This window comes from Delphinus delphis, chromosome 4 (genome assembly GCF_949987515.2).
Source record: "Delphinus delphis chromosome 4, mDelDel1.2, whole genome shotgun sequence".
NCBI lineage: Eukaryota > Metazoa > Chordata > Mammalia > Artiodactyla > Delphinidae > Delphinus > Delphinus delphis.
Window position 1 is genome coordinate 69,559,182 of NC_082686.1, and position 24,887 is coordinate 69,584,068.

General features: G+C 43.8%; 1 protein-coding gene across 2 annotated transcripts in view; it reads left to right on the top strand.

Moving 5' to 3' along the window:
* Positions 1-24,887, top strand: part of LOC132424755 (kalirin-like) — a 458,669-nt gene that overhangs the window by 346,829 nt on the left and 86,953 nt on the right. For both annotated transcript variants that reach the window (XM_060010783.1, XM_060010784.1), the window contains exons 13-15: positions 876-1,050; positions 14,054-14,249; positions 20,133-20,299. In XM_060010783.1, the coding sequence (XP_059866766.1) occupies positions 876-1,050; positions 14,054-14,249; positions 20,133-20,299 (538 nt within the window). The remainder of the gene's footprint in view (positions 1-875; positions 1,051-14,053; positions 14,250-20,132; positions 20,300-24,887) is intronic.

Consider the following 24,887-nt stretch of genomic DNA (forward strand, 5'->3'; position numbering starts at 1 on the left):
GCTCATCCTTTTCTTCTAACACCCAATTCTGGGCTCATCCTCTCTGAAGCCTTTGTTGGTTGTCCAGCCTCTTGTGCCCCAGCTTCTACTCCACAGCTGGACCCACCTCCAGTCAGCACCTGACATATCACAGTCCTTTCAGGATTAACAGTCATTCATACAGCACGTTCCTGGTCACAGAGTGCGGTTACACATGCCATCTTCTTTAATAGCAAACTGTGCCGTGAGTAGGGCAGGGATTATTAAGCCCACTTTACAGGAGGCAGCTGGGCCTCAGGGAGGTGATTTCCCAAGGTCACCAGCCCATATATGTCAGAGGGAGACTTAAGCCAGGCTTGCAGCCTCCAGACCCCAAGCTTTCCTGAGTATAGCTTGAAGCCTGTGTAATAACACTAGCCCATAACTTTGGCATGGACTTAACGAAGGGGATGAATAATTTTGGCAGCCATGATCTCATTTTAACCATGATCCTGTGAGGTAAAACTAGGAAGGATTTTTTTTTTTTACATATGCCTTAATTTATCTACCCTTATGTATTGTGATATGTGTATTTGTGTATATGTGTCTTGAAATATGTATATATTAGACTACATATATGTGTGGAACCATTCTGTTTCTGTAACGTTTGTGGAGCCCTTTTGCATGCATTATTTCATTTGATCCTGTCATGATTCTGTCTGGACAGCAGCAAGCCTTAGAGCTATAGTGCTGTGAACCCCAAAGAGGGTAGAGTAGCTTTGGCTCACCTACTGAGCAGACAGTGCCAGGCTCACAGTAGATTCCCGTCCCCCTCACTCAGACGAGGAAGGCCCCCTGCTCCTCTGTCACTGTGAACATGTCAAGGCCCCTCCCTTCTCTCCCCGGCCCTGCCACAGGGACTCGGCTGTGTCCAGCAACAAGACGCCCCACAGTAGCTCCATCAGCCACATCGAGTCGGTGCTGCAGCAGCTCGACGACGCCCAGGTGCAGATGGAGGAGCTGTTCCACGAGCGAAAGATCAAGCTGGACATCTTCCTGCAGCTGCGCATCTTTGAGCAGTACACCATTGAGGTACAGGTGGGGAGGAGGTGCTGGGCAGGTGAGGTGGACGAAGGCAGTGCCCCGGGAACTGGAAGGACTGCTGCGCAGTAGCCTAAGGGGATTGGAGGGGATTGTGCATCCTGATATGTTTCTGGAAATCAGCAAATGCGCATTCCACCGTGTTGGATTCCTTGCAGTCCCCCTCACCCAGGCGGCCAAGCAGAGCCCCTCTCCTCGCTGTCTGTCTGGGATTACTCCATTGAGAAGTGTTTTGTTGGCTTGCATTGGACTCCTGCTTGGCACTTTGGTTCCTGGCAGACCGTGGAGTTGGCTGTTTGGTGACTGAGGCAGACTAGGATTCTATAGCTTCATGAGTAGGCAGGTGATAAAATTAGGTGGTCTCCTCAGCTGGTAACTGTAGATCAGGGATTAGGTGGACTCACACAGCAGCCAGGAAGTCAGGAGACACAGGAAGGAAGACCCGGATCCTCAGTTTGCTTTCTGCTTGTTAAGAAAGTAAAGCATATGTGGAGGACATTTGCTGGTTCATTTCATTGACTCCTCACTTCATTCTGGGAAGGTCAGGATCCGCTGTTCTGGTATATTTATGTCCTCTTTGTGATGCCTATTAATACTGTCTGCCCCACATAATATCCACCTTTTATTATCTTCTGCTTTGACACAGTAACTAAAGCCAGGCCAATAGGGTTTCTGGGGTGTGAAGAGTATTCAACACCTATGGCGCTTTGTCCTTTTCAGGGATGGCAAAGGGTTAAATTAAAAGCTATATCTTCTCTTTGCTCCTGGCTGGTGTGTTGTGAAGGAAAACTAATTATCCCTCTACCATTCATTAAAACTTTACTTTGCACTCCAACCATCTCCTCCTAGTTGGGACTTCTGGGGGTCTGGGATTGATCTTCCCAACAATATCTGTGGAAACTTCTGTGGAACTGGTTTGGAAGGAAAATTATTATTTTTTCAAATGTTGTATGCTCCAATATCCCAATGCCAATGTCATTCGCAATCCCACGCAGGACCAGAAAACTGTCCTGGCAACAGAAGCCGTCTTCTTCAATCCTGAGACCAAAAGTGTTTATAATGAGAATCAGAGATGTAAAAACAAACAAACAAACAAAAAGCAGTCCTAAAGCAATCCTTCCTCTCCCTGACTCTCTTATGACCTTTCCCTTCTTCACTGCTATCCTGACTTCCTGGAAGCCACTGCAGCTTTTTTGCTTAAAGATGTCATGTTCTGAAAGGTGCTTTCTGGACAGTTTCTGAAACAAAGGAAAAGATAAGTCTTTAAATTTAGATCTCGATTATCCTTCCAACTCATTCCATAGCTTCAAGTAAATTTATTTATATTTCTTATTTATAGTTTATCTTGAATCTACACTCAAAGGGATTTCAGGTGGCAGACAGTATTCAAACATGTATTGAAAGAACAATGAAAATGCCAGTGGAAAATTAGAGACGTTGGTATGCAGAAAGGAATGAAAGTGGGGTGACAAAGGTAATAAAGAAAGGAAAGAGGGGGCGTGAGTTATTATTCTTTGGTAGTTGGGAGTGAGACTCACCGAAATAAACAGGTAATGTTTGGTTGCAGCAGCGTTGGCTGCAGGCCTTCCCATGGTCCTCACCCACCGAGAGTGAATATATCCATGGGAGAATTATGTTAGCAGGTGTGGGGATTTGACTGTTGTATTCTTTATCTACTCTCCTGTCATTCCAGGTCTACATCAAAAAATGCTTAAGGGGGAGGAAATAACCTGAGGGTTTGGATGTTTAAGCTTTATTTGATGAAATGGCTGTGGTTTTGAGGTCTGGGTTGCTGGTTTATTTCCAGAACGGGTCAGTTAGCTTCACTTTGCCACTTGAACTGTACCCCTGACGTCAGCCAGGGGCATCACTCCGGTGTGTTTGCCTGCAGTAATTCTGGGAAAATCCATTTCCAATCCAAAGCATATGTAAAAAGATATTCTTTTTTAAAAAAAAAGTTGATTGTAAATCAAATACTTTAAAATTGGATCCTATTTAAATGTTGCAGTAGAAGAGTTTGATATTTAAACTGTAGGATTTGTGTTTCTCAGCCTTTGTTTGTATAAATGTTTCCCCTCCCACCCTGACAACAACTTGGACAGCTTGGTATGCAGCAAACCAGAAGTAGGGAAGTAGTATGAGGGTCTAATAAAATGAGAGAGAGAAACATAATAAACAGACCAAATGAGGGAGTTAAAAATGAGGGTGATAAAAATTTAGTTCTGCACCCAGGTTTTAGAGGGCGTCTTGTTCCCCATTTCGGGTGTGGCCCAAACCTTAGGGAAATGCTGCCTTTCATCTTAGACAGAACTGGAAATCCTGCCAAACCTATGGAAAATTTCTCCTTCAAGTCAGATCGTCAGAAGTTATTTTTGAGGGTGATGAGATTATTTCAAATACCAGCTAGGGTTTCACTGTGAGGATGAAGGGCAAACTTCTAGAGAAGATTCAGAGTGTGAAACTGAGGGTGGTTTCTGTAATGAGAGCCACGCTGGAGCTGATATAAGCCAGGGCAGAGGCTGTCACTGCAGGACCTACAGCTATGGTTTCCTTTCCTAAAGGAAGGCATTTGATGGACATACTCGGAATTCCTAGGGATTAGTGAAAACCAGAGCTGACCTGCTCCCCTGACATTTGGGTAATCTAAGTGTGACTCCTTAACCATGTCACTGATGGCTGGCACGGGCTAATTAATTTTAAAATTAAGGTAACACATGAGTTGCGGCACCAGTCTCGTTTTACTTAATTATATGGCTTCCAGAGTATACCTGGGACGGGGTCAGGGGGTACGCCCACTGAGAGTGAAACTTATCCCAGATGTATTAGGCAAATGTTCAGAAACCAGGACTGCAGCTGCATTCCTGACACTCCTTCTTAGACTCCCTGGAGACTAGAGGAAGTGACCCATAGCAGAGCATGATGCTCTTTAAAGTTTTTTCCCTGTAAGTTCAGCCTCCTATGAAAGATAAGTTATAGGAAGCAGTTGTAATGGAAGAGACACTTCACCAAATGCAAATAATGTTTATTTTGTGGTGGTAAGAATATGGATAATTTCTTCTTGTTTTTGAGAACTCCGTGCATTTCACCTTTTCTACAATTAATCAGAAAGAAATAAAAAAATATTTTTAGAAGCAGGGACAGGACAGTGGTCTCCAAACTCTTGAGATTAGACACTCTCTCAATAAAATATTTTTGAACTTGCAACCCCCTATATATGCATCCATATTAATTTATAAATTATATATGTGTTTTACTATCACTAATGATCTCAAAATTCACGGTGCCTTTCGGGTGAAGTTGGACTCTTTCATTAGAAGTTGTATTTCCATATTTCAAATAGTCTTCTTGATAATTTTCCATTATTTTTTGCTTCTGGTTTCTTGACAGACCTGATTAGATTGTCATTGTTTCTTTACCCCATCATGTGGCTGCCAAAGAGTTCAAAGTTCTCTTGTGCTTTCATGTTTAGTATTATCTTCAAACTGTAGTTTCTTTGAGGAACCGTGTTAAGCCACGTCTTTTTGTGAGGGGTAGTTTAGTTAAAACTAGATAATAGAAAAGTCCATTTAACTGGGCACATGAAAACAGCAATACTTTGAAATATGCTGAAAGCAACTGAACAAATGAGCTGGTCCGCCCCTCTGCATTGTGGTCCTTCCACCGTCCCTGAGGTGCCCTGCCCACTGCATCACCTGCCATGTGTTCCGAGTGAGACTCTGGTGTCAGTACCCTATGAAAGTCCAGGGAAACGTCGTATCTTTTTTTATTGATTTGATCAAATATGTGTGCATATAATATATATGCACATACATATGCTTATTTATATACAGAGAATATTTCTCTCTGTTATCAATGGATAATCTCGGGTATCCCCTGGGGTGAGCATACCCATGTTGGAGAGTACTAGGAATGACACCAAGAAAGATACTCTATACAAGGGACTAAAAAATAGGCCACAGTTATGATCTTTCTTTTAAATTTCTGACTCTATAATTAAAACCAAAGTTTTCTCAATGTACCTGAAAATTAATCTGCATCATTAACCCAGGTAAGGAATGGAATAGCAAACTATAAATCCATGGGGTTCACATTAGGACAAGTTGGGGCCAGGCTGAGGCTGAGGAAAATGGCCTTCAAGGAGGAAAATTCTGCCTAGAGGAGATAAAGCTGATTGTAATTTGCACTGGTGGTCTCAACTCTGCAATTGGTTGTATGCAGAGGCCTTTCACGTTTTATACTTGATAAACATTTAATGAGCACCTACTGTCAATACAACTTGATAAACATTTAGTGAGCACCTACTGTGCACCAAAAATTGTGTTGGGCATTGAGGATAAAACAATCCCTGCCATCAGCGGGCTAGTTGGGGAGAACCATGGAAATAGAACCATCCTGTAATGTGATCATTCTATGACAGAGAGAAGCTTACAGCTTGATGAGAACACTGAGACAGGAATGCTTAGCTTTCTCAGGCTGCACTTGGAAGGTTGCCCAATGAGATGACACCTGGAGGACAGGTAAAAGTTGGCGGCTAGGATTTGGCATCTCTGAAGGATGCCATCTAGCCTCTACCAGAATATCTCCAGAGCCCAGAAGCAGGGGGGTTGGGGAGAGGAGGGAGCTCAGAATCTCATTAGTGTGTTGAACCAAGATCTCCACCCTTCTACCCTTTGGTCCTGGTTCTGTTCTCTGAAAAACAGAACAAATCTGCTTCCTTTTATTTGGCAGCCTTAAAAATATTTGAAGATGTTCATCACAGACCTCTTTTCCTTTATCTGAAAAGTGTTGAGATTGTGTAAGTTATTTCTGCAGTCCCCTCTGACTCTAAAACTTCCATAACTACTTCTCTTTATTGTCAGCCCTTTTCTGTGGGACATAGCTCCAAAGTACTCGCTGCTTTCTGGGTACACATTGTGCCTCTCCTGGTTGCCCCCTGCTGGCTGGACTGTAGTTAGCCACGGCTGGCTTGCACACACCCCTTGGGAGCTATGTGTCCAGGACCCTGGCGCTCTCCCAGCACAGCCCAGGAGATAGGGGCCTTTTCTGCCTTGTTGAGGCTTGTGCTCCCTTAAAAGCCCCTGGTTGTCTTTTCAAGATATGTGCTTCCAATACACTGACTTTTTTTTTTTTAACTCAAATGAAAGCTTTTTATGTATTTTTCCTCTCAAATTTTACTCTTTTATTTTATTTTATTTTTTTTAGGCCCAGTTCTTCAGCCTATCAAAATAAATTTAATTTATTATTGCTATCAGTATTTCAACAATTTGAAATATTGACCAGGTCAGGCAGGGCTCTGCAGTGCTTCACTGGAAGTTTTCCTTTGGTGACACAGCCGTCAGCCTGCACAGTCATTCCTTCAAAGCGCCACATCATCTTCTAGTCCAATTTCATAGCCCTTTCCTCCATAGATGCAGTGTGAGACTCTGCAAAGCCTTGCTCTTCTCCATGTTTGTAACATGGCTTAAATGCACCAACTTAGTAACTGTATCAAGAAAGAATATGAGATGTTTGAGATCAATTTTTGTGGGTTCCCTTGGGATTCCTACAGCATTTTCTAAATGTACCCCAAGTCATTTGCAAAGGAAATGCAGAATAAATACAATACAGTAAACCAAAATTCTCACAAAATATTTATTTGATAGTTTCTTCTAGACTTTTGTCAAATTGGTTTCAGGATCATTGGGAGTTTCTCCTAACATCTTCCTTTGACAAAAAAAAAAAAAAAAAAAAGGATTATTTACACAGCTTTAGTATTCCGGCATGTCACTTGTTTTTGGCAAATTATCAAAGATCCCTGATGGAAGCTTTCAGATCATTCTGTAATGGGGTGGGTAAGGGGCTGTGGACCTGAAGTCAGGTCACATTATCAAGGTTCAAATGCTGCTTCTCCTTTCTGGGAAAGATAACAGGGAACTCAGTAGAAGGAAACGATGTAAGCTCCAGCACTGGGTGTTTAGCTTTCACGGGAGAAAACCCATTCTGACACTCAAGCATTGATCAGCTTTAGAATTGAACAATATACATCAGAGGAGCTCTTCAACAGAGGAGAGATTTTTTTGAAAACAGAATAGAGTCCTACAAGTCTCAAACTGATTAAGAGGCAAAGATATGGGTAAAATAAAGACTCAAGATCAGTCATGATTATAAAAGGTCTCAGTTTTAATCATGATGATAATGAAAAAAAGAACATGAACTTGGTCATAAAAATTGTGTTCCATTATCCAAATTATCCAATTGGAATAGAAATTAGGTGACCGAACATTGGAACTCATCAGTTACAGTGTTGCAATATGTTCTTACATTTTTTTGCCAAAAATCAACCGAGTGGATATCTTTACTGCTAAGTCCTTCTGCTTTTCCAGAAAACTCTTGCAGTATCCTCAAAAGTTTTCTTATAGCTACATAAAGAAATATTTTAACTCTTTAGACAGGTTATATATATTTCTAAAACAGAGGGAAATTCTATGATATACTTTTAAAATAATCTGTATTAGAATTCACTAATCCTCATCATTTTATAAATTGATTAACAGAAAAAATACAACACTAGACTAGACAAGAAGAACAAATGACTATGGTAATTTAGTTTATTTTAGTTTCACAGTGGTAATGCATATCAGTGTACATACCCATTATAGATAAAATAGCCCTTCCCGTGCAGTGAGACTGTCTCTTTAGCTGCAATATGTCTTTCCCTATCAGCCGGCACTTGTAGGTCAGTGGAGAATATTTAGCTTTCGCTCTTCTCATTTTAATACAAATAATGACCTTATATTTAGAACAGAAAGATGTTCATTTGCAATTGACAGCTCATGTATTTCAGAGCATCTTACCACAATGAAATGCCTTGGATCCTTCCTCGCCACTGTTAGTTGGCATGGGACTGGACCTTAATGTACATAACATATGCAGTGTTGATACACACGGACACACACACCCTTTGCTGAGAGGCAGTATAGTGCAGTCGTTGAGTATGCAGTATTTTGAGTTAGAGTGCCTGGGTTTGAAACCTGTTTCACCAGCTTTACTAATTGTGTGATTTTTAGACAAGTTACTCATTTGGTTTCCTCATCTGAGAAATAGGTATGAGAATAATAATTCCCAGTCCCCGTAGGGTTATTAAGGATTTAGTGAGTTAACACATAGAACATTTTTAGCAAAGTTCCTAGCACTTAATAAATACTTTAATACATTGTAGTCAGCATTGTTATTGTTAATAAAATACCTAAATAATATATATTGGGTTGGCCAAAAGTTTGTTCGGGTTCTTCCATAAGATGTTATGGAAGAACTCGAACGAATCTTTTGGCCAACCCGATACTAACATGCTGTCCATACATACACATATGTATATGTATTTGCATCCAGATTTTAAGCAAACATTCCATCTTATTCTCCCCCATTGTTTCTCTCTGAATTTGTTACCCAGTCCTGTTAGGTGATCCCTGAGTGTTCACGTAACTGCTGTGAGAGCCACAGGCATTTGCGCTTGCCATACAGAGAACATGCCCATGCAGAGGGCAGGTTACACTTCTCTTTGCCACAGCGTTTGTCCCAGTGTTCACACCCCAATGCCGGATTGCAGATGTGTCCCCTGTTCATGGCAAAGGCCCCTGGGAAACCAGAGAATTCTAGACAGGTTAACGTGACCTTTATACTGAGTATAAATACTCAGTGTCAATTTTTTTTTTAACATCTTTATTGGAGTATAATTGCTTTACAATGGTGTGTTAGTTTCTGTTGTATAACAAAGTGAATCAGCTATATGTATACATACATCCCCATATCTCCTCCCTCTTGTGTCTCCCACCCTCCCTATCCCACCCCTCTAGGTAGTCACAAAGCACCAAAGTTTTTCAATTTACCACCTCTTCAACAAAAGTATCCTACTGGGGGAAAGCTATGCAGTTTTTTTTTTGAATGGGTAAATTATTCCTGGCATTATATAAGGCCACAAACACAGTTTATTGATCTGTTCGAAGCACATGATTAATTTCAAAGGTTCATGTGAAGTGAAGAAAATGGAGTTATCAGGAGTTTGTGGGGTTTTTTTAGAGAAGAAAACAGGGGAAAGGTTAAACAGGCACTTCTCTGAAGTGAGAAAAATAAAAAGAAATCTATCTCCTGAAGTTAGATCTTGGACCAGCTCCGTTGATATGACACCGTCGTTAAGAGCCGTGGTTAATGCTGAGCTCTGCCACCACCAGCTCTGAGACCATGAGGCAAATGATCTGACTTCTATGTGCCTTCATTTCCTCCTAGAGTTGCTATGAGGATGAAATAAAAGAAAATCAAATGCTTAACACTGTCTATCCCATAGTAAATGCACAATTCAGGGTAGAATCTTCTTTTAACCACGATCATCATCTTCATCATGATCACCAGCATCTAAAAATGATCAGAAGAAAAGGACTACACAGTGAAATTTCCAACTTTGCAGCTGATAATAAAGAGCTAAGGTGATGGGAATAGACCATAGGAAGTGGGAAGAGAGGGACAGGTGAGTTCTGTTTCAGGCAGGTACACTTGGGGGTGAGTGGAGAAAGCATTCTCTACACATAACTCCTGGGAAGGACCCAGAAAATGGGAGGAGCCAGTGAAGAGGGCTTTCTGAGAACAGAGCCCAAGGCTACTGCTAAACCAAGTCCCTTGGGTCAGTTTTTGACCGCAGAATACTGGGTTCAGTGAATCTCATCTGGTAGGAAAGCTTTTTGAAGTGTCTTCCCATTTCCCACTGCCTCTTATCCTTTCTAAATTCCTGTTCACCTCCTTCTCGGATTTTCCTTGTGGCTGTGGCTCTAGAGTAGATAATTGTTAGAATAGAAACACTGCCAATGTATCTCTCATATCCTCACATGCCAATTAATTCAGAAGAGTGAGGCAGAGAGAGGCCACTGGAGCCCAGAGAGGAGCTGAGTGAGCCAGGAGCCGAGATGGAGCTAATGGAGTGGAAGGAGAAAGCAAAATAGGTGGATTGAAAGCTGAATGCCCTGTGGGTACTTTCTATTCCATCTTTCACTCATTTGGTTCAGGCCCTAGTTTCTGCCTAGTACAAATTCTTCCAGGTTTCTTTTCCAAATGGAGTTAGATCACCAGATCAATCCCCAGACAGGTTTTTCTTTTCGTGGCTTTGTCTCTGTATTAGCAAATTAGCCCATGTCCCATGTTATGAGATAAGCCGGAGAAAAACGTCAGGTTTTGGGGGTGTCGTGAAGCTCTTCATGACAGAGGGGTGACTTTGAAGGGCAGTGAGGACTTGAACAGACTGGGAGGAGGGACAAGGATGTCTCAGGGCTGCTGGACCAGAGAAGGTGATTGGAGAGGGCAGAGCTACTTCTCAGGATCAGGGAGTAAACCAGATGCCTGGTTCACATAACAGAAGAGCATGAGATTGGGACCAGAAAGCTAGGTTTGTTCATTAGCTGTAAAGCAAGCTTCAGGTTTGAAAACTAATTTTTTTCTTTAAAAAAAAAAAAAAAGAGCCCCTGCTATAATGCCAACCTTGTGCCCCAGAAAGAAGGTGGAGAGAGGGAAGCCAATGACAGAATATTCCTTGAGGAAACAGAAAATACTCAGGAAAGAAAATATTTAAACTCCAGCCAACATTCGAAATTCATAAATCAGACTATTTCCAGGCTCTTGGCATCAGTTCTTGGGGATTTGGGAAGAGAGTCAGACATGACTGTGTGTAGACCCAGGGAGCGAGACTTGGAAGGCAGGCTGTTGCATTGAGAAGCTCCTTGAAATTCTCATTCTTCAGGCTTCATGACAGACTTGGGTCCTTCAGCTCAATGGTATTGGGAGGTACGGGTGGAGGAGGGGAAGGCAGGAATATAGAAACACCAGATAGAGAATCCTAGGCATACTTCACATTTGCTTTGGATTCAGATTCCCAAGATACCAGACCTCTGAGCCTCACTGTCCCCAACCAAAGCACCTCACCTTTGCTCTGCCCTAACCAGGACCCTCGACACTTGCCTTTCTGCTCCACAGACTCAGACCTTGGGACCCCTCTGGGATCTTCCTGCAGCAAACAGCTTCTTTATAGACTCAGTTTCATGAAAACAAAACAAAAACTAAAATGTAAAGAAAAGGCAGACTCTTCCTCTCGTGCTTGTTTTCTTATTTTTATTTTCCTTAAGCTTGTAGACAGGGAAATGGACTAAAAATTTTGTTTGGTCTATTTTCCATATATTATCTGATAAATGACTTATATCCAGCATATATTAAGAACTCTTACAAATCTATAGTCAAAAGATAACCTAGCTTTTGAAAAATGAGCAAAAAACTCAACACTTTCTAAAAGTAGATACCAACGGTCAATAAGCATGTGAAACTGTGCTCACCACCGTGAGTCATCAGGGAAATACAAGCTCAAACCATAATAAGATACCACTTCACACCCACTAGCTTGGCTAAAATTAAATAGACTGATCATACGAAATGATGGTGAGCATCTAGAACTTTCACAGGGAATGCGAAATTCCTCTTGGGAATGTTAAACATACACTTACCCTATGACCCTACAACTGCACTGCTAAGTGACCCTCAAGAGAAATGAAAACCAGTGTCCACAGTAAGACTTGTGCAAGAACTTTCACATCAGCCTTATTCGTAATAGCCAAACACTGAAAACAACCCAGGGGTTCACCAGCTAGAGGACAGATATACAAATCACGGAATCTCTATACCGTGGAACTCAGCAGTAGCAAGGAATGAACTGATACAATACAGATAAATTTTAAATACAGTGTGTTGAACACAGAAGCTAGACATGAAAGAGTCCATACTGTATGATTTCATTTGTATGGAATCTAAGAATCTGTGAGGATAGAAATCGGAAAATGGCACCTGAAGTGGGGCAGGGGCGGGAACTGACTGGAAAGGATGACTCCCTAGGGTGAAGGAAAGGTCCTATATTTTGTTTTTCGTGATGGCTACACCAGTAACTAAACTTGTCAAAACTCATAGAACTGAATGCTTAAAATTTATGTATCTTATTATATGTAAATTGTACTTCAATTTTTTTAAATACAGGAAGGAAAAACGTAGCTATAGGCCTAGTCTACAAAGGCCTATTCATTCTATAAATTATCTCTTATAAATTATAAGTTATCTTATTTTTCTCAGTTTAACTCCTTTCTCTAGTTAGAGAATGAAGTGCTTTTCAAAGATGGGATATAGGGACTTCCCTGGCTGTCCAGTGGTTAAGACCTCGCCTTCCAATGCAGGGGGTGTGGGTTCGATCCCTGGTCGGGGAGCTAAGATCCCACATGCCTCGCGGCCAAAAAAACAAAACATAAAACAGAAGCAATAATGTAACAAATTCAATAAAGACTTTAAAAATGGTCCACATCAAAAAAAAAAATCTAAAAAAAAAAAAAGACAGGATATAACAAAAACCTGTTTGCCTACCAACCTGCTGGTTCCCGGATCCCCAAGGGCTCCCCACAATAAGTAGATACTAGGTTTTCAGGCTGAGCTCAGTGGATCCCTTAGTTGAGGTGGCAGCATGAGGTGAGAACCCATGACACTGAAGGTAATATTTTTACAGTTCCCCATTTCTGCTTCAAAGAGAGAAAGTGTACTTTCAGTGGAGGAAAGTCTTACTGTTAGACAAAGAGTGGAATCCTGTGCCCGGGATGGCAGCCCCTCACAAGGGACTGCTTGCCTTTCCCATCCCAGCCTTTATGGCCCCAGCACAGCATGGAACATCACCATCTCTCAGCTGCATCTTTCCTTCTCTTTGTCCCCTGATGCTCCTGGACAGCAGTGTTTGCTAATTGGGAAGGTTATGCCACATGTCAGCTGGGATGAGACCCAGCATGATGAAAATCACTAAGCTGGGCTCTGGGCCGTGTGCTTAGGCTGCCTGGGCCATACTGCAACTGTGTGATCTGGGGTGAGGCTTCCATTGCCTCTTCCCAGAAAAGAGGGTGACAGCACCTGTGCCATTGCCGTCACAGGGCTGTCACAGGGCTACCACAGGGCTAGCATGCGATAACAGACCTGAAAACCGTTTTAGAAAAGGTTTTATTTGATTCACGTATCAGGTGGAAATTATCCAATTCAATACTTCTGAGTTCTTACTACGTGGATGACAGCAACGATTGTAAAGGAAGAATAGGATTCAGTCTCCATTTGCAGGCACATATTTGCGAGTAAACGAGGGCACATCACGGGAGTGAAGGTGCAGGGCAATAACCAATTAGCAAAGTCGTACTAGGGCAAGGTTTTCCTTCACTGCATGTTCAGTCTTCATTAGACTCATTCATGCCTCAATAGAGTTTAATCTGCTTGGATTTCTAGAGGTAAGTTATACATTTATACCTCGTTTTGTTACCACTTCCTGGTATCAGCCATTGTAGCAGAGAGAATACTGTACAACAGAACATGGGAACCAGATCAGGGCCCCTGGGTTTGGGGTCTAACCAATTGTGTAACCTCAGGCCATTTACCGGGATTCTCCAGCCCCCTGTTTCTGGTTCTTGAAAAGAGTTAGACTCAGTACTTAATTTCTGAGGCCCTCTCCAAAGCTGAGATCTTTACAACAACGGCTGTGGTATGGTGGACAAAGTCTTTGCAGTCAGGAGAAGCACTGAGTATTGTCCTCAGGTCGTGCCCCTCATGAGCAGGGTGAACTCTGGGCAAAGCATTCCATCTGTGTGAGTGAGCGTCAGCTTCTCTTCTGTGAGATGGACCTGGGATGTCCACCCTGCCTGCCTCTCCAGGTTACTGTGGGAGTAGGATGAGATGGAGTGTGAAAACCTTTCTAAACCATAATCCATCATGTAAGTGTTTGCTGCTGCTGTAGACATTGAAACACAGGGAGAACACTTTTAAAGGCATGCGTACGTGGGTGCATGGCACCATTGCTTAAACGTAGTCTAGGGGTCAAAAAAGAGATGCAAAGTAGAGACAGATGTGAAGCTTGGGTTAGTTAATAAGGCTCTTGTGGACCAGTGAGCCTGCACTGATGGTGGTTCCCTCACAGGTGACGGCAGAGCTAGATGCCTGGAATGAGGACTTGCTTCGGCAGATGAATGACTTCAACACGGAGGATCTGACGCTGGCGGAGCAGCGGCTGCAGCGCCACACGGAGCGGAAGCTAGCCATGAACAACATGACCTTCGAGGTCATCCAGCAGGGCCAGGATCTGCACCAGTACATCATGGAGGTCCAGGCCTCAGGTAGGCGACCTGTCCCGTGCTCCTGCTTCTGGTGGGGAGATGATGAAGACAAGGACAGCAGCTTGACTCCAACAAGCCCTTCCGCTCCACTCACTCATTCTCTTCCCACAGGTACAAGGAACAGAGGTTTTTGACCCTATGTTAATGAAAAAGAAACGGAAGCATGAGAGCTGAAATTGTTTGTCTGAGGTTGCCCAGTTAGGCTATGATAAAAATAGGAATAGGGCCAGGTTCTCCTGGTGCTGTGGGGAGAAGGGGAAAAACCAATGATGGAAATTAGCACAGATCCAAAAACATGGTGGTCTGGAGAAATAAACCAGGTGGGCTGCAAAGGCCGTCAGGCATCCTTGTGAATTGTATTCAGATGTACGTACGGATGCTGCTGTCCCACCGCTGTGCCCTGCACACACTCTCCTGCCCTGTCCTCCACCGCCAGAGCCGGCTCCTCATTCCAGTCCAGGCCTCTCCGTCCTCATTTTTCTTAAAACTGTCTGTGCTTGAGTGTAAGAAGTACTGATAAAGTTTATGGCGAGGTCATATAAATTTTATAACTTCTCAAAAAACACATGGCCAAGTTACCCAGGCTTGACTTCTTTTCCTGCTCAGGATTTATTCACTGTTTTTTTTTGTGGTACGCAGGCCTCTCACTGCTGTGGCCTCTCCCATTGCGGAGCACAGGCTCTGCATGCGCAGGCTCAGCAGCCATGGCTCACGGGCCCAGCCGCTCTGCAGCATGCGGGATCCTCCCGGACCAGGGCACGAACCTGTGTCCCCTGCATCGGCAGGCGGACTCCCAACCACTGCGCCACCAGGGAAGCCCTATTCACTGTTTATCCAACAAGTCCACGAACACTTAATGTTACACCTGCCACTTTCTAGAACAGCCTTTGATGTTAGAACCAGAGAGAGCCATAGCTGTCCCCTCGTCCAACTAGTCCAGAAAGAGGAAGTCACTGATCTGGACTCACACCAGTGAAGTGCCGGAACCCAGGTCTCCACACTACCACCCACCCGGGTCCTCCAGGAAGAAGTAGATAGGGCCTCAAGCCATCAACTCTTTAAAACATGGTCTGTCCATGTCCCTGCTGATTGTGAAGGATGTTTAAATCATGAGATTGTCAGGCAGGCTTGACTTTAGGGTACTGTGTTTCTCTTAATGACCTGATAGAGGACATAGCAGCATTCAAAGGAACTTCACTTCTAACCAGAGGAGAGACAATCTAGTAAATTCTCTTTACTTTGGTCAGTATAATCTTTCCTTGACTTTTCATTTGTTGTGAACAGGCTGCAACTGCCTATGAGAGCCAGGCCTGTTTACAGGGTGCAGCCCACGCTCCACACAGCTCCAAGAAGCCCCTTCATTCACATCATAGTCTATATGGGGACTATTTTTAAAATGACGATGCCCAGATGCTGTGATCTAACACCCCTGAATGGGACTTGGGCAGCGGCAAAAGCTCCTCAGGTGATACCACTGTGCAGCCAGGGCTGAGAAGCACTGCTTTTCATCTTGATGGTTAAATCACAGCAGCTGATATCTATGACGTGCCCCAGGACAACGACTTCCAAATGTGGTCCCAGCTCAGCAGCATCCGCATTACCCGAGAACTTGTTAGAAATGCAAGTTCAAGGGCCCATCCCGAGAACCTGCCCCGTCAGAATCTCTTGGGGGTGAGGCCCAACAATCTGTTTCAGTAAGCCCTCTAGGTGATTCTGATGCACTAATGTAGGACCACTGATCAGGACCTACTCTAAGTGTGGGCCCTGAACCAGCAGCTGGCAGCATCACTCTAGAGCTGATTAGAAAGGCAGAATCCCAGACTTGCGAATCTGAATCTGCATTTTAACAAAATCTTCAGGTAAGTCATGTGCATGTTAAAGTTTGAGAAGCAGGGTTCTTGGCCACAGCTGTACCTTTTCAAGGCCTTATGAGGGAAGGGGGAAACTGTGACTGAGAACCTTGTCTGGACTCAGGGTTTCACCCTACAACTTGTCCTCACAATGCTCGCCATAGACCGCTCTCCAACTAAGATGCGGAACCATGAGAGAACGCAGACATAGTACCTAGAAGAGAGGCTGTGCAGAGAAACTCTGCAGGGATGCTTATCCCCCATCCCTTCATCCCTCAGTATGGACGTGTCTGGCAGGTGGAGCGCCTCATCTGCCTGAAAACCTGTGGCACATAGGAGCAGGATGCTGGCGTGACCTTGGGCAAGTGCACCTCTGTCCAAGAGCCAGGTATCCTTGGTAACGGAAAGACTGCCGGGAGCTGGCAGTCCCTGAAGACTGGCTGTGCTTGGCAGCCACCTTAACCATGAGGGCTGAGTGGGTGAAAACACCCCAAGCAGATGGGCTGCCCACCCCCACATATCCTGTTCTCGGAATGAGCCTTGTCAAAAGAGCCTGACTGGCCTCTTCAGTGTCTGCTGGGACTGGCTGTTCCCCTGCTGGGACTGGCTGTTCCCCTGCTGGGAACAGGGGGAACAGCTGGCTGTTCAGTCTGGCATAGCCCATGAGGCCTCAAGGCTCTCAGGGAAGCTCTCTCTGTCTGCTGCCATGTGCCTGTCCTGCAGAGGAGGCGTCAACCTCATCTCTGGCTTGGAGGAAGGGAGGGCAGCAACATGCCAGAGCTGGGGTCCAGGGGTGGAGGTTGGAGGTGGACCGAGAGTGGGCCTTACCGAGGACCTAGGTGGCCAAGGAAGGCAGTACTTCAGAGACACAGGACTGAGGCAATAAATGGGTTGCGCACCTACCTTGTCTGTCTAATGAACTATATTTGAACTAGAGGTAAAATAAACTATTATCTCAGAAAAAGGACAATTAGCAAAATTAAGAATTTGGTTGCTCTTTAGCCCTCCAGGCTAAAATAATTAGGGCTTATGCTTTGATTTTTATAGGAGTAAATGATTTTTATTGGATTTTTATAGGAGAAGTAGGGCATTTCCTTACACTTATTTTTTGGTATGAAGTTTGAAACATTCAGCCAGGTCCTGCTAAATCCGCCTGATGTGCCAACAACCCTAACCAAAGCAAAAGCCTTGTTTAAATCGTCAGCCTTAGCAATAGTTGGCAAAAGGGACAGTTTCTTTACTTGCTCATTGTTTAGGGTTATCTACTGGGCCTCAAGCTGGCAAGTGGCAGGGTTTGCTGGAAAGAGTCGAGGTGGAGTAAACCCACTGGCTGAATTCAAGGTCCAGCTGCACCACCAACAAGGTCCAGCTGCACCACCAACAAGCACTTTGACTTTGGAAGTCCCTGTTCTTTCTCTGTAGACCTTAGTTTCTTCTTTTGTCCAGTGTGGCAGGCAGGCCTTCATTCCTAAAGTCCCCTCCAGTTCTCACTTGCCATGATTCAGCCTCACTGCCCCCATTGGTTATGGCCCAGGTCTTCACCCTAATGTCACCAACCATGTGACTGTTACCCATGACCTTAGGAATAAGACAGGAGCTGGGTATCCTGTGCATACGTTGCTTTTGTGGTTTAAAGCATCAAGTTCTCTCTTTATGCAAGGTTTTTAAGTGAAAACTCTATGGAGTCTGTGGCAATGGTGCTTCAAATTTACTGTGCCTGGAAAGTACCCAGACCCAGCATTTAAATGAAGTCTTAAATTAGGTCGTGGGGGGCTTCCCTGGTGGCACAGTGGTTAAGAATCCGCCTGCCAATGCAGGAGGCACAGGTTCGAGCCCTGGTCTGGGAAGATCCCACGTGCCGCAGAGCAACTAAGCCTGTGAGCCACAACTACTGAGCCTTCCAGCCACAGCTACTGAAGCCGGCGCTTAGAGCCCGTGCTCCACAACAAGAGAAGCCACCACAATGAGAAGCACGTGCACCGCAACAGAGTAGCCCCTGCTCACCGCAACTAGAGAAAGCCCGTGCACAGCAACGAAGACCCAACGCAGCGATAAATTAATTAACTTAAAAAAAATGAGGTTGTGAGGATCACTCTTCTCCTTGCACGTAGAGGTTAGGGGTACAGCCAGGAGCGAGAGAGATTCCCTTTGTTGGGATCCCGGCCGCACCTCTCGCTACCTGGGTGTCCTTGAGCATGTAACCCGATCTCTCTAAGCTTCACCTTCCTCAGAAGAACGGCAGTTATAGGAATCCTAACCATATGGAGTCATCGTGAGGATGCAGTGGGAGAAACACAAGCGTGGCAGAAGTTCAGTAAAGCCTGATGACTATTGTATACTCTACTGGTATTCTAGCGCATACCGAATTCTGTTGGGATGATTTGTGTTCCCGTAGCTTCGCTAGCAGCATGAGGGTAGGGCTCCTCCTTTCTTCTCTTTACGTTCCCGGTATCCAGCGGAGTGGTTATGTCTCGCCATAGCAGATTCTCAATATTAATGTTTACTGAATTAATCAAGAGTGAACATCAGTCTGGAGGAAACAGATATACGTAAAAATAATGGGCCACAAATAATTGTACTTGTGTCATAAAAGGAAAGAAAAGGCCTGTGTTCTTCCAAAATGCAAGCTACTCTGGGGTGAAGGAATGTGGATCTGGAGGAAGGGAAGAAAAGTGGATATAAAACAATCGTTCTTAGCCTGATTACACCATCTTCACCTATTTTATTTCCTGTGTTCATCTCACATTAAAAAAAATATATATCAAGCAAGATAGATGAGAATGAAGGGCTGGAGTCTCAGGGCAGGCAGGGAGCCCGTTCTGGATGATTCTCTAAGCAGGTGGCTGGTCCCTTTGATGGAGCACCAGGCTAAGAAGCCCATTTGCGTGTGATGTGGCATGTGTAAGCCATGAGCTTCCCACAGAGAGATACTTTGCCCAGGCCCAGCATACTAAACACCAGAGATGCATGCAGGGTGAAAACGAGCTGGAAGAAAATCTGCATTGTGGCTGGAAACAGGGATCCACTTCTGCAGATGGATCTTAAATTACATTTTAAAAAGTAAACATGGAGGCCAAGGGTCATCCCATGTTGCCTAGCGCTGCAAAGGTAGAAATTTTGTGTTTCTTCTTGTTTTTTTATTTCAGTCAAGGAGATGCTCTACCTCATCCCCTTGGTAATTGCAGACAGTAACTGGAGGGAGTTGACTGCTAAAAGAACAAGTCGTTCTCTTCTCTGTCTCCCACAGATATTTCAGGAGCTGGGCCTTGGAATTATGAAACTGACAGAAAAAATAAACCTGAAAAGATACTGAAATTATTACCGTGTAACACCAGAAAAAAATTTCCCACTCTCCCATATTGTTCTTATATAAAGCACTATTTTTGCTTCTAGAAAAGAATTTCCTTTAGCGTGTGCGGACTTTCCTTATATGCCCCCACTGTGTCAGGCAGGTGTGTTGGTGGCGGCAGTGATGAACTTCTGAGTTGCTTTTTTAGGGGACCTAAGTAGTTGGCTAAGAAAATCACCACTGGCCAACTGTTCTCTTCAGAATGGACTTAGCATCCAATGGTAAATGGCATCTGACCAGCTAAAAGAGAGGGTGCCTTTGGCAGAAGTTCCTGAGACAGGGTCTCTGGGGCTTTGTTTTGTATTTCCCAATGTGATCCAGAGGCTCGGTTGTGAATATTCTGGGTGTAGGCGAACTGCCCAGCAGGGACTGCTGTATGCGGCCTTGTCTGGGATGGAATCCAGAGGACCACCTCTTTGACTCCAGTTGATAAGGAGCTGATCATCTGTTGAAGAGTTGTTCCCTGACAAAGGATCAGTTAATCCAAAAGAGAAAGCATGGTTCGAGCATCCCAAACAAAGACCCGTTCTGGTGATCTATCCAGTTTCACTGAGGGATATGCAGAGGTTGGGAGGGTGCTGGTGATGGCTGTTTCCAGATTCCAGCTTTCATGTGCATATAGAAGGAAATGTAGTCTTTACGGTACTACCTGGTTTTTAATGGTTTACATTTTGTTTAAACCAGGAATTGAGTTAATCTGTGAAAAAGACATTGATCTGGCAGCCCAGGTGCAAGAGCTATTGGAGTTTCTCCAGGAGAAGCAGCACGAGTTGGAGCTCAACGCAGAGCAGACCCATGAGCGGCTCGAGCAGTGTCTCCAACTGCGGCACCTCCAGGCGGAGGTCAGACAGGTGAGCCTGACCCTCCTCCTGCAGCCTGGGCTTCCCAGTGGCTGAGTCTGGCCTGGGCCTTCTCCTGGAATGGGGTAAGGCATACAGAGCCACCGGTATAGCCAGAATTAGGAAATAGGTAAGTTAAGGAGTGGTTGAATTCGTTTCTGAAAGCTAGGCTGCTATCTACTGACTCTAACAAATAGATCTAATGGTACAATGGCTCAAACTACAAGTGCATTATTTCTCTGACATATAACAATCTAAGGAGAGCACCTCAGTGCTGTTCCAAGTTGCCTTCAGTCACTGAATCGATTCTCTTCCTTTCTATCCTCAGCCCTGCCCAGAGTTCAGAGGAAATGCAAAGCCTGTATCAATAAACATATTCAGGCTTTAGAGCCAGCTTGATTAATTTGTGTGCCTAGTACAGGACCTGACATATACTTGAGAATCAATAAGGGGTAGCCATCCTTCAGTTCCCATCATTCTTTTCAATGTATGTGCGGTTCTTATAAGAAAATGTTCTAGTCACATTAAAGCCAATTTTAAAAAGAAAAGAGTACTTACCTGTATGAGACATGATATGCTATCTTTGTAAAGGGCATCCCTGTGCCATTCCTAGGGATCTCTAGGAACGTACACACAATGACCAATGACACATTTAAAAAATACTACATATTTATATTATGAACAGACTAAGTGGGAATTTTTAGCATAATTATTGGGGATTTCCTATTTAGACAAAGTGGGATTGAAGAAATACAAATGTAATTATAGTTCCATTTATTGAGTGTTGTGTGCCTTTTATACCTATCTCTGGATCAATCCTCACAACCATTCTGTGAAGCAGATATTACTCTCCTTTCAGAGGAAGTCACCAAAGCTTAGAAAGGTCACCAGACAGGTCACACTGAGGAAAGACCTCACCTTCACCCTCCACCGGTGCAAGAGGGCTTCCCTGCAGGGCAGAGCTCATAGCACTTCAGCGTTTTCTCCTTGTGCTCCGGACTCTCCCAAGCAGCCCTGTCCCCTGCTTCCTCTAGGGGGAGCCCCACCCAAAGCATCCTAAGCAGAGACACATCTTCCTCTTTTAACTGTTTTTTCTTATGTTCAGTGACTGCTAGAGCTTTTAGATCTGTCTATTAATTTAGCACAGGGAACAAAAACATCATATTTTATTTAATTATTGCTCGGTCCCTTTTATTCAGGGTATTCCTTGCTAATGCCTATGTTTTAATTATATATTATTTATTATAATGTGAAAAATTATCTCCTCTGCTCCCCTTCTTTTCCAAAGAGTACTCAGAGTCCACACATTCTGTGCTAAAGATCAATCTTGAGCACAGGTAACATCACTGAGCCCCAGGCAAAGCCAGATACAGCACTGCCGTCCAGGTTGTTTTCTGTTTAATTACACAGGGGTCACACCTGACTGTCTGGTGAGACTTGTTACTCGTGGGAACGTGGTAGAAATCCTAGCAGGCCCAGAGCAGTAATGAGTATTCAAATTCTGAATCTCTTGGCAGTAATGATAGTACTTTCTTTTCATATGAGAAGTACTTTCTCGTTTGTGATCTCGGTTTAGGAGAACAGGCCCATGAGAGAAAGTGGTGGACGTTTAGTTTACAAATGAGGAAACTGAGGTACCATAGGGTGAGTGCTCCCAGGGCCTATTGACTACTTAGCTGAAACCTGAGCCCAAGCCTCTGAAATGCAAGGTCCTACAATTTGCCTCTGCTGGACCCCACTCCCACCCTGGAGTTCCGGGAGAAATAGAAGCTCTCCAGCAGAATGCGGTGCGGGCTTTCCCTGGCCTCCACAGCGCCATGTCTGAGAAGATGGGCAGGCATGGCCTACACCTGGCCGACCAAGCAGTGGGCTCAGCAGGCCGAGGGAGTTCTCCTCTGCTGTTTGTTCACGTCTTCTCAATAAACCAGTTAACAGGAGACATATTCCTAATTGACTTGGAAATGAAATATATAATTTTGCTTTTGTTCCTGGTTTTGTATTTTATTTATTTTTGCTACAGCATTCATAGTAGAGCCAACTTCCTAATTATGTTCTTCTTGGCTGAGATGAAAATGGAAATGAAATGAGTTTTCATCCTCCAAGTATCCATTCTGTACAGGATAGGTAGTTTGTCGAGTGGGAAAGTAGATTATCTATGTGTGGATCATCAGGCCTGACTAATATCTGTGTACGTTCCTGTTCAGTGTTTCATGAATTGGAGGACAAAAAAGAATTCTTCTGCAGGAGTGAGAACATTCCTTCTCCTTCTCTCCACCACGGCAAGGATGACACACAGGGGGACTGTAGTTCAAAACGGCACTGGATTGCTGGGGGTCAGCCTTTAGGAAAAGCGCAAAGGACTGCGGCCCTTGGAGGTGCCGAGGGACCGCTGCTCCATTAAGCCACCGCGCCTCATTAGACAAGCTTGTTCTCCTTGTTAGTGTGCCTCTTCCTTTAGGGGTCGTCTGGTCCAGTTTCCGACAAAGCAGTCGCATTTGATGGAAGTTGGTGGAGCAGGAAATATTGACTTGGAAGCTGTTGACGCTTGGAAAGAGGGACTTAATTTAGATGTCAGAACTGATCACTTGGGCTAAATTTAGACACTAGCTTGAGCGTTTCTCTTTTGAATATCCTGAAAGAAAGAGAGAAAGAGAGAGAGAGAGAGAGAAAGAAAAGAAAGAAAGAAAGAAAGAAAAAGAAAGGGAGAGAGAGAAAGGGAGGAGGGAGGGTGGGAAGGAAGGAAGGAAGGAAAAGAAAAGAAAGAAAGAGAAAGAAAGAGACCCCTTAACTGAAGTGCCATCAATGGGGAGAGAAAGGGAGAGGCCACCATGTGTTACGATACAGCTCTGTCGCTAGAGCTCAGAGATTAAAGGTTTAGATTTGGCCTTCACAACCTTATGTGCAGTTACACCACAACTATATTAAACTGAAGCTCTGAGGAGAGGTAATGTCACGGACATTGACTGAAAATTATTTTCAAGTATTTAGAACAAAGGAAACTGATTCATGCAACTGACTTGCTTTCTGAGGGATGATACATAGGACTTTGTATCTAAGATAAATGGCCCCAGCATCTCCAGAGAAATGCTGGATCTTGAAGGGAAACCATTCCCCTGATTCCTATGGTCCAGAGCCATAGACCACCCAGATGCCCCCTTTCTTCTAGAAAAATAGTTCAGATTATTCCCCAGACCCCACAGAATGCTCTGATTGCTTTCCAGGAAAATTGCTACTCTGGTAAGGATAGCCTCACATTTATTAGATAATTCAGGAAGATTTGAAAAACCTATTTAATGGTCATAAAACTAAGTGAATTTCCATGTTTCCTGCAGAGCAATGCATTTAGCAGAAAATAGGCCGAAATGGATTTATAAGATGTTGGAACTCTAAGCTTTGGGGAAAGAAATTGTACTTATCATTTGTCTACTAAAGACATTGACTTAAATTACCCCTGTGGACCAAATACTGGCCAAAATTTGCATATGATCAAGATGGAAATTTAAATCAAAGGAGAAGATATCCTCTCCTCATATTCCTGTATAGAATACTGTTTCATTCTGTTCACTGTACATAAAAGCTAGAAAGGAGTTGGAGTAGATCCAAAAGAGAGGCAGCCATAGGCACAAGGACTATCCATTTGTTTCAAAATGGAGATAATTGGGAAGACACACAGTCATAGTCTATAAAACCCTGAGGGATGGACACATATAATCTCATAAATTGTGAATTTTTAGAACTAAGAAACACTAGAAGTATGACAGGCTCCCAGTTACCACCTGAGGGGCTGACGATTTTCCTGTGGCTGGAGTTTCAGAAATCACTGTGCCTTGTGATAAGTCATCTGCAGTAGCAGGAGTTAGACTCCGTGTCCTTCAGTGCAGCCTCATAGCTTTCCTGTCAGTATGGCCTAGGGAACACAGCCATAGCCAAGCAGCTTCCCCAGCCTACGTGGCTACAGTGTCCAGCTTGCCCAGCTTAGGTGGCGTCATCATTTTGGACATTCACGTCCAGTTAACCACATCCATGCTTCTAACTCGGGGTTATCTGAACTTTCTTGGCCTGAGGAACCAATAGATCTCCATCTTCAGTTCCCCCCTCACCCCTGACTGAGCTGAACTGGTTGCCTAGCCCCCAAGTCCCCAAGCAGCAATACTCTTCCCATCCCTCATTTCTGCAGAGCTAAGTTCCTCTGGTATCCTATGGTTATAGGGGCAGTCTCTGAATTTTGAAAGAAGTATGGAATATTATGGCTCAAAATGACCTTAAAAGACCATCTAACTTATCAGTAAACTGTTGTCTAAGATGAATGATCAATATAAAATGTTCATGTTAAGGATTACATTATATGGTTTGCAAAATACTTTTACATTAATTATTTCATTTCATCCATACCCTGCGATTTACCATTTTACAGTTAAGAAAACTGAGCCTCAGAGAGATTAAGTGATGTTTCCAAAGTCATGCAGCTCAAGATTAGTAGGACTACCATTTTCGCATGTTTGTTACAAAATTTCTTCTACTACCTTTCTCTCATTTGGATGATCACACAAGAATAAATAGCCAATTTTATGAACTAGAAAGATAAAGGATGACAGTAATA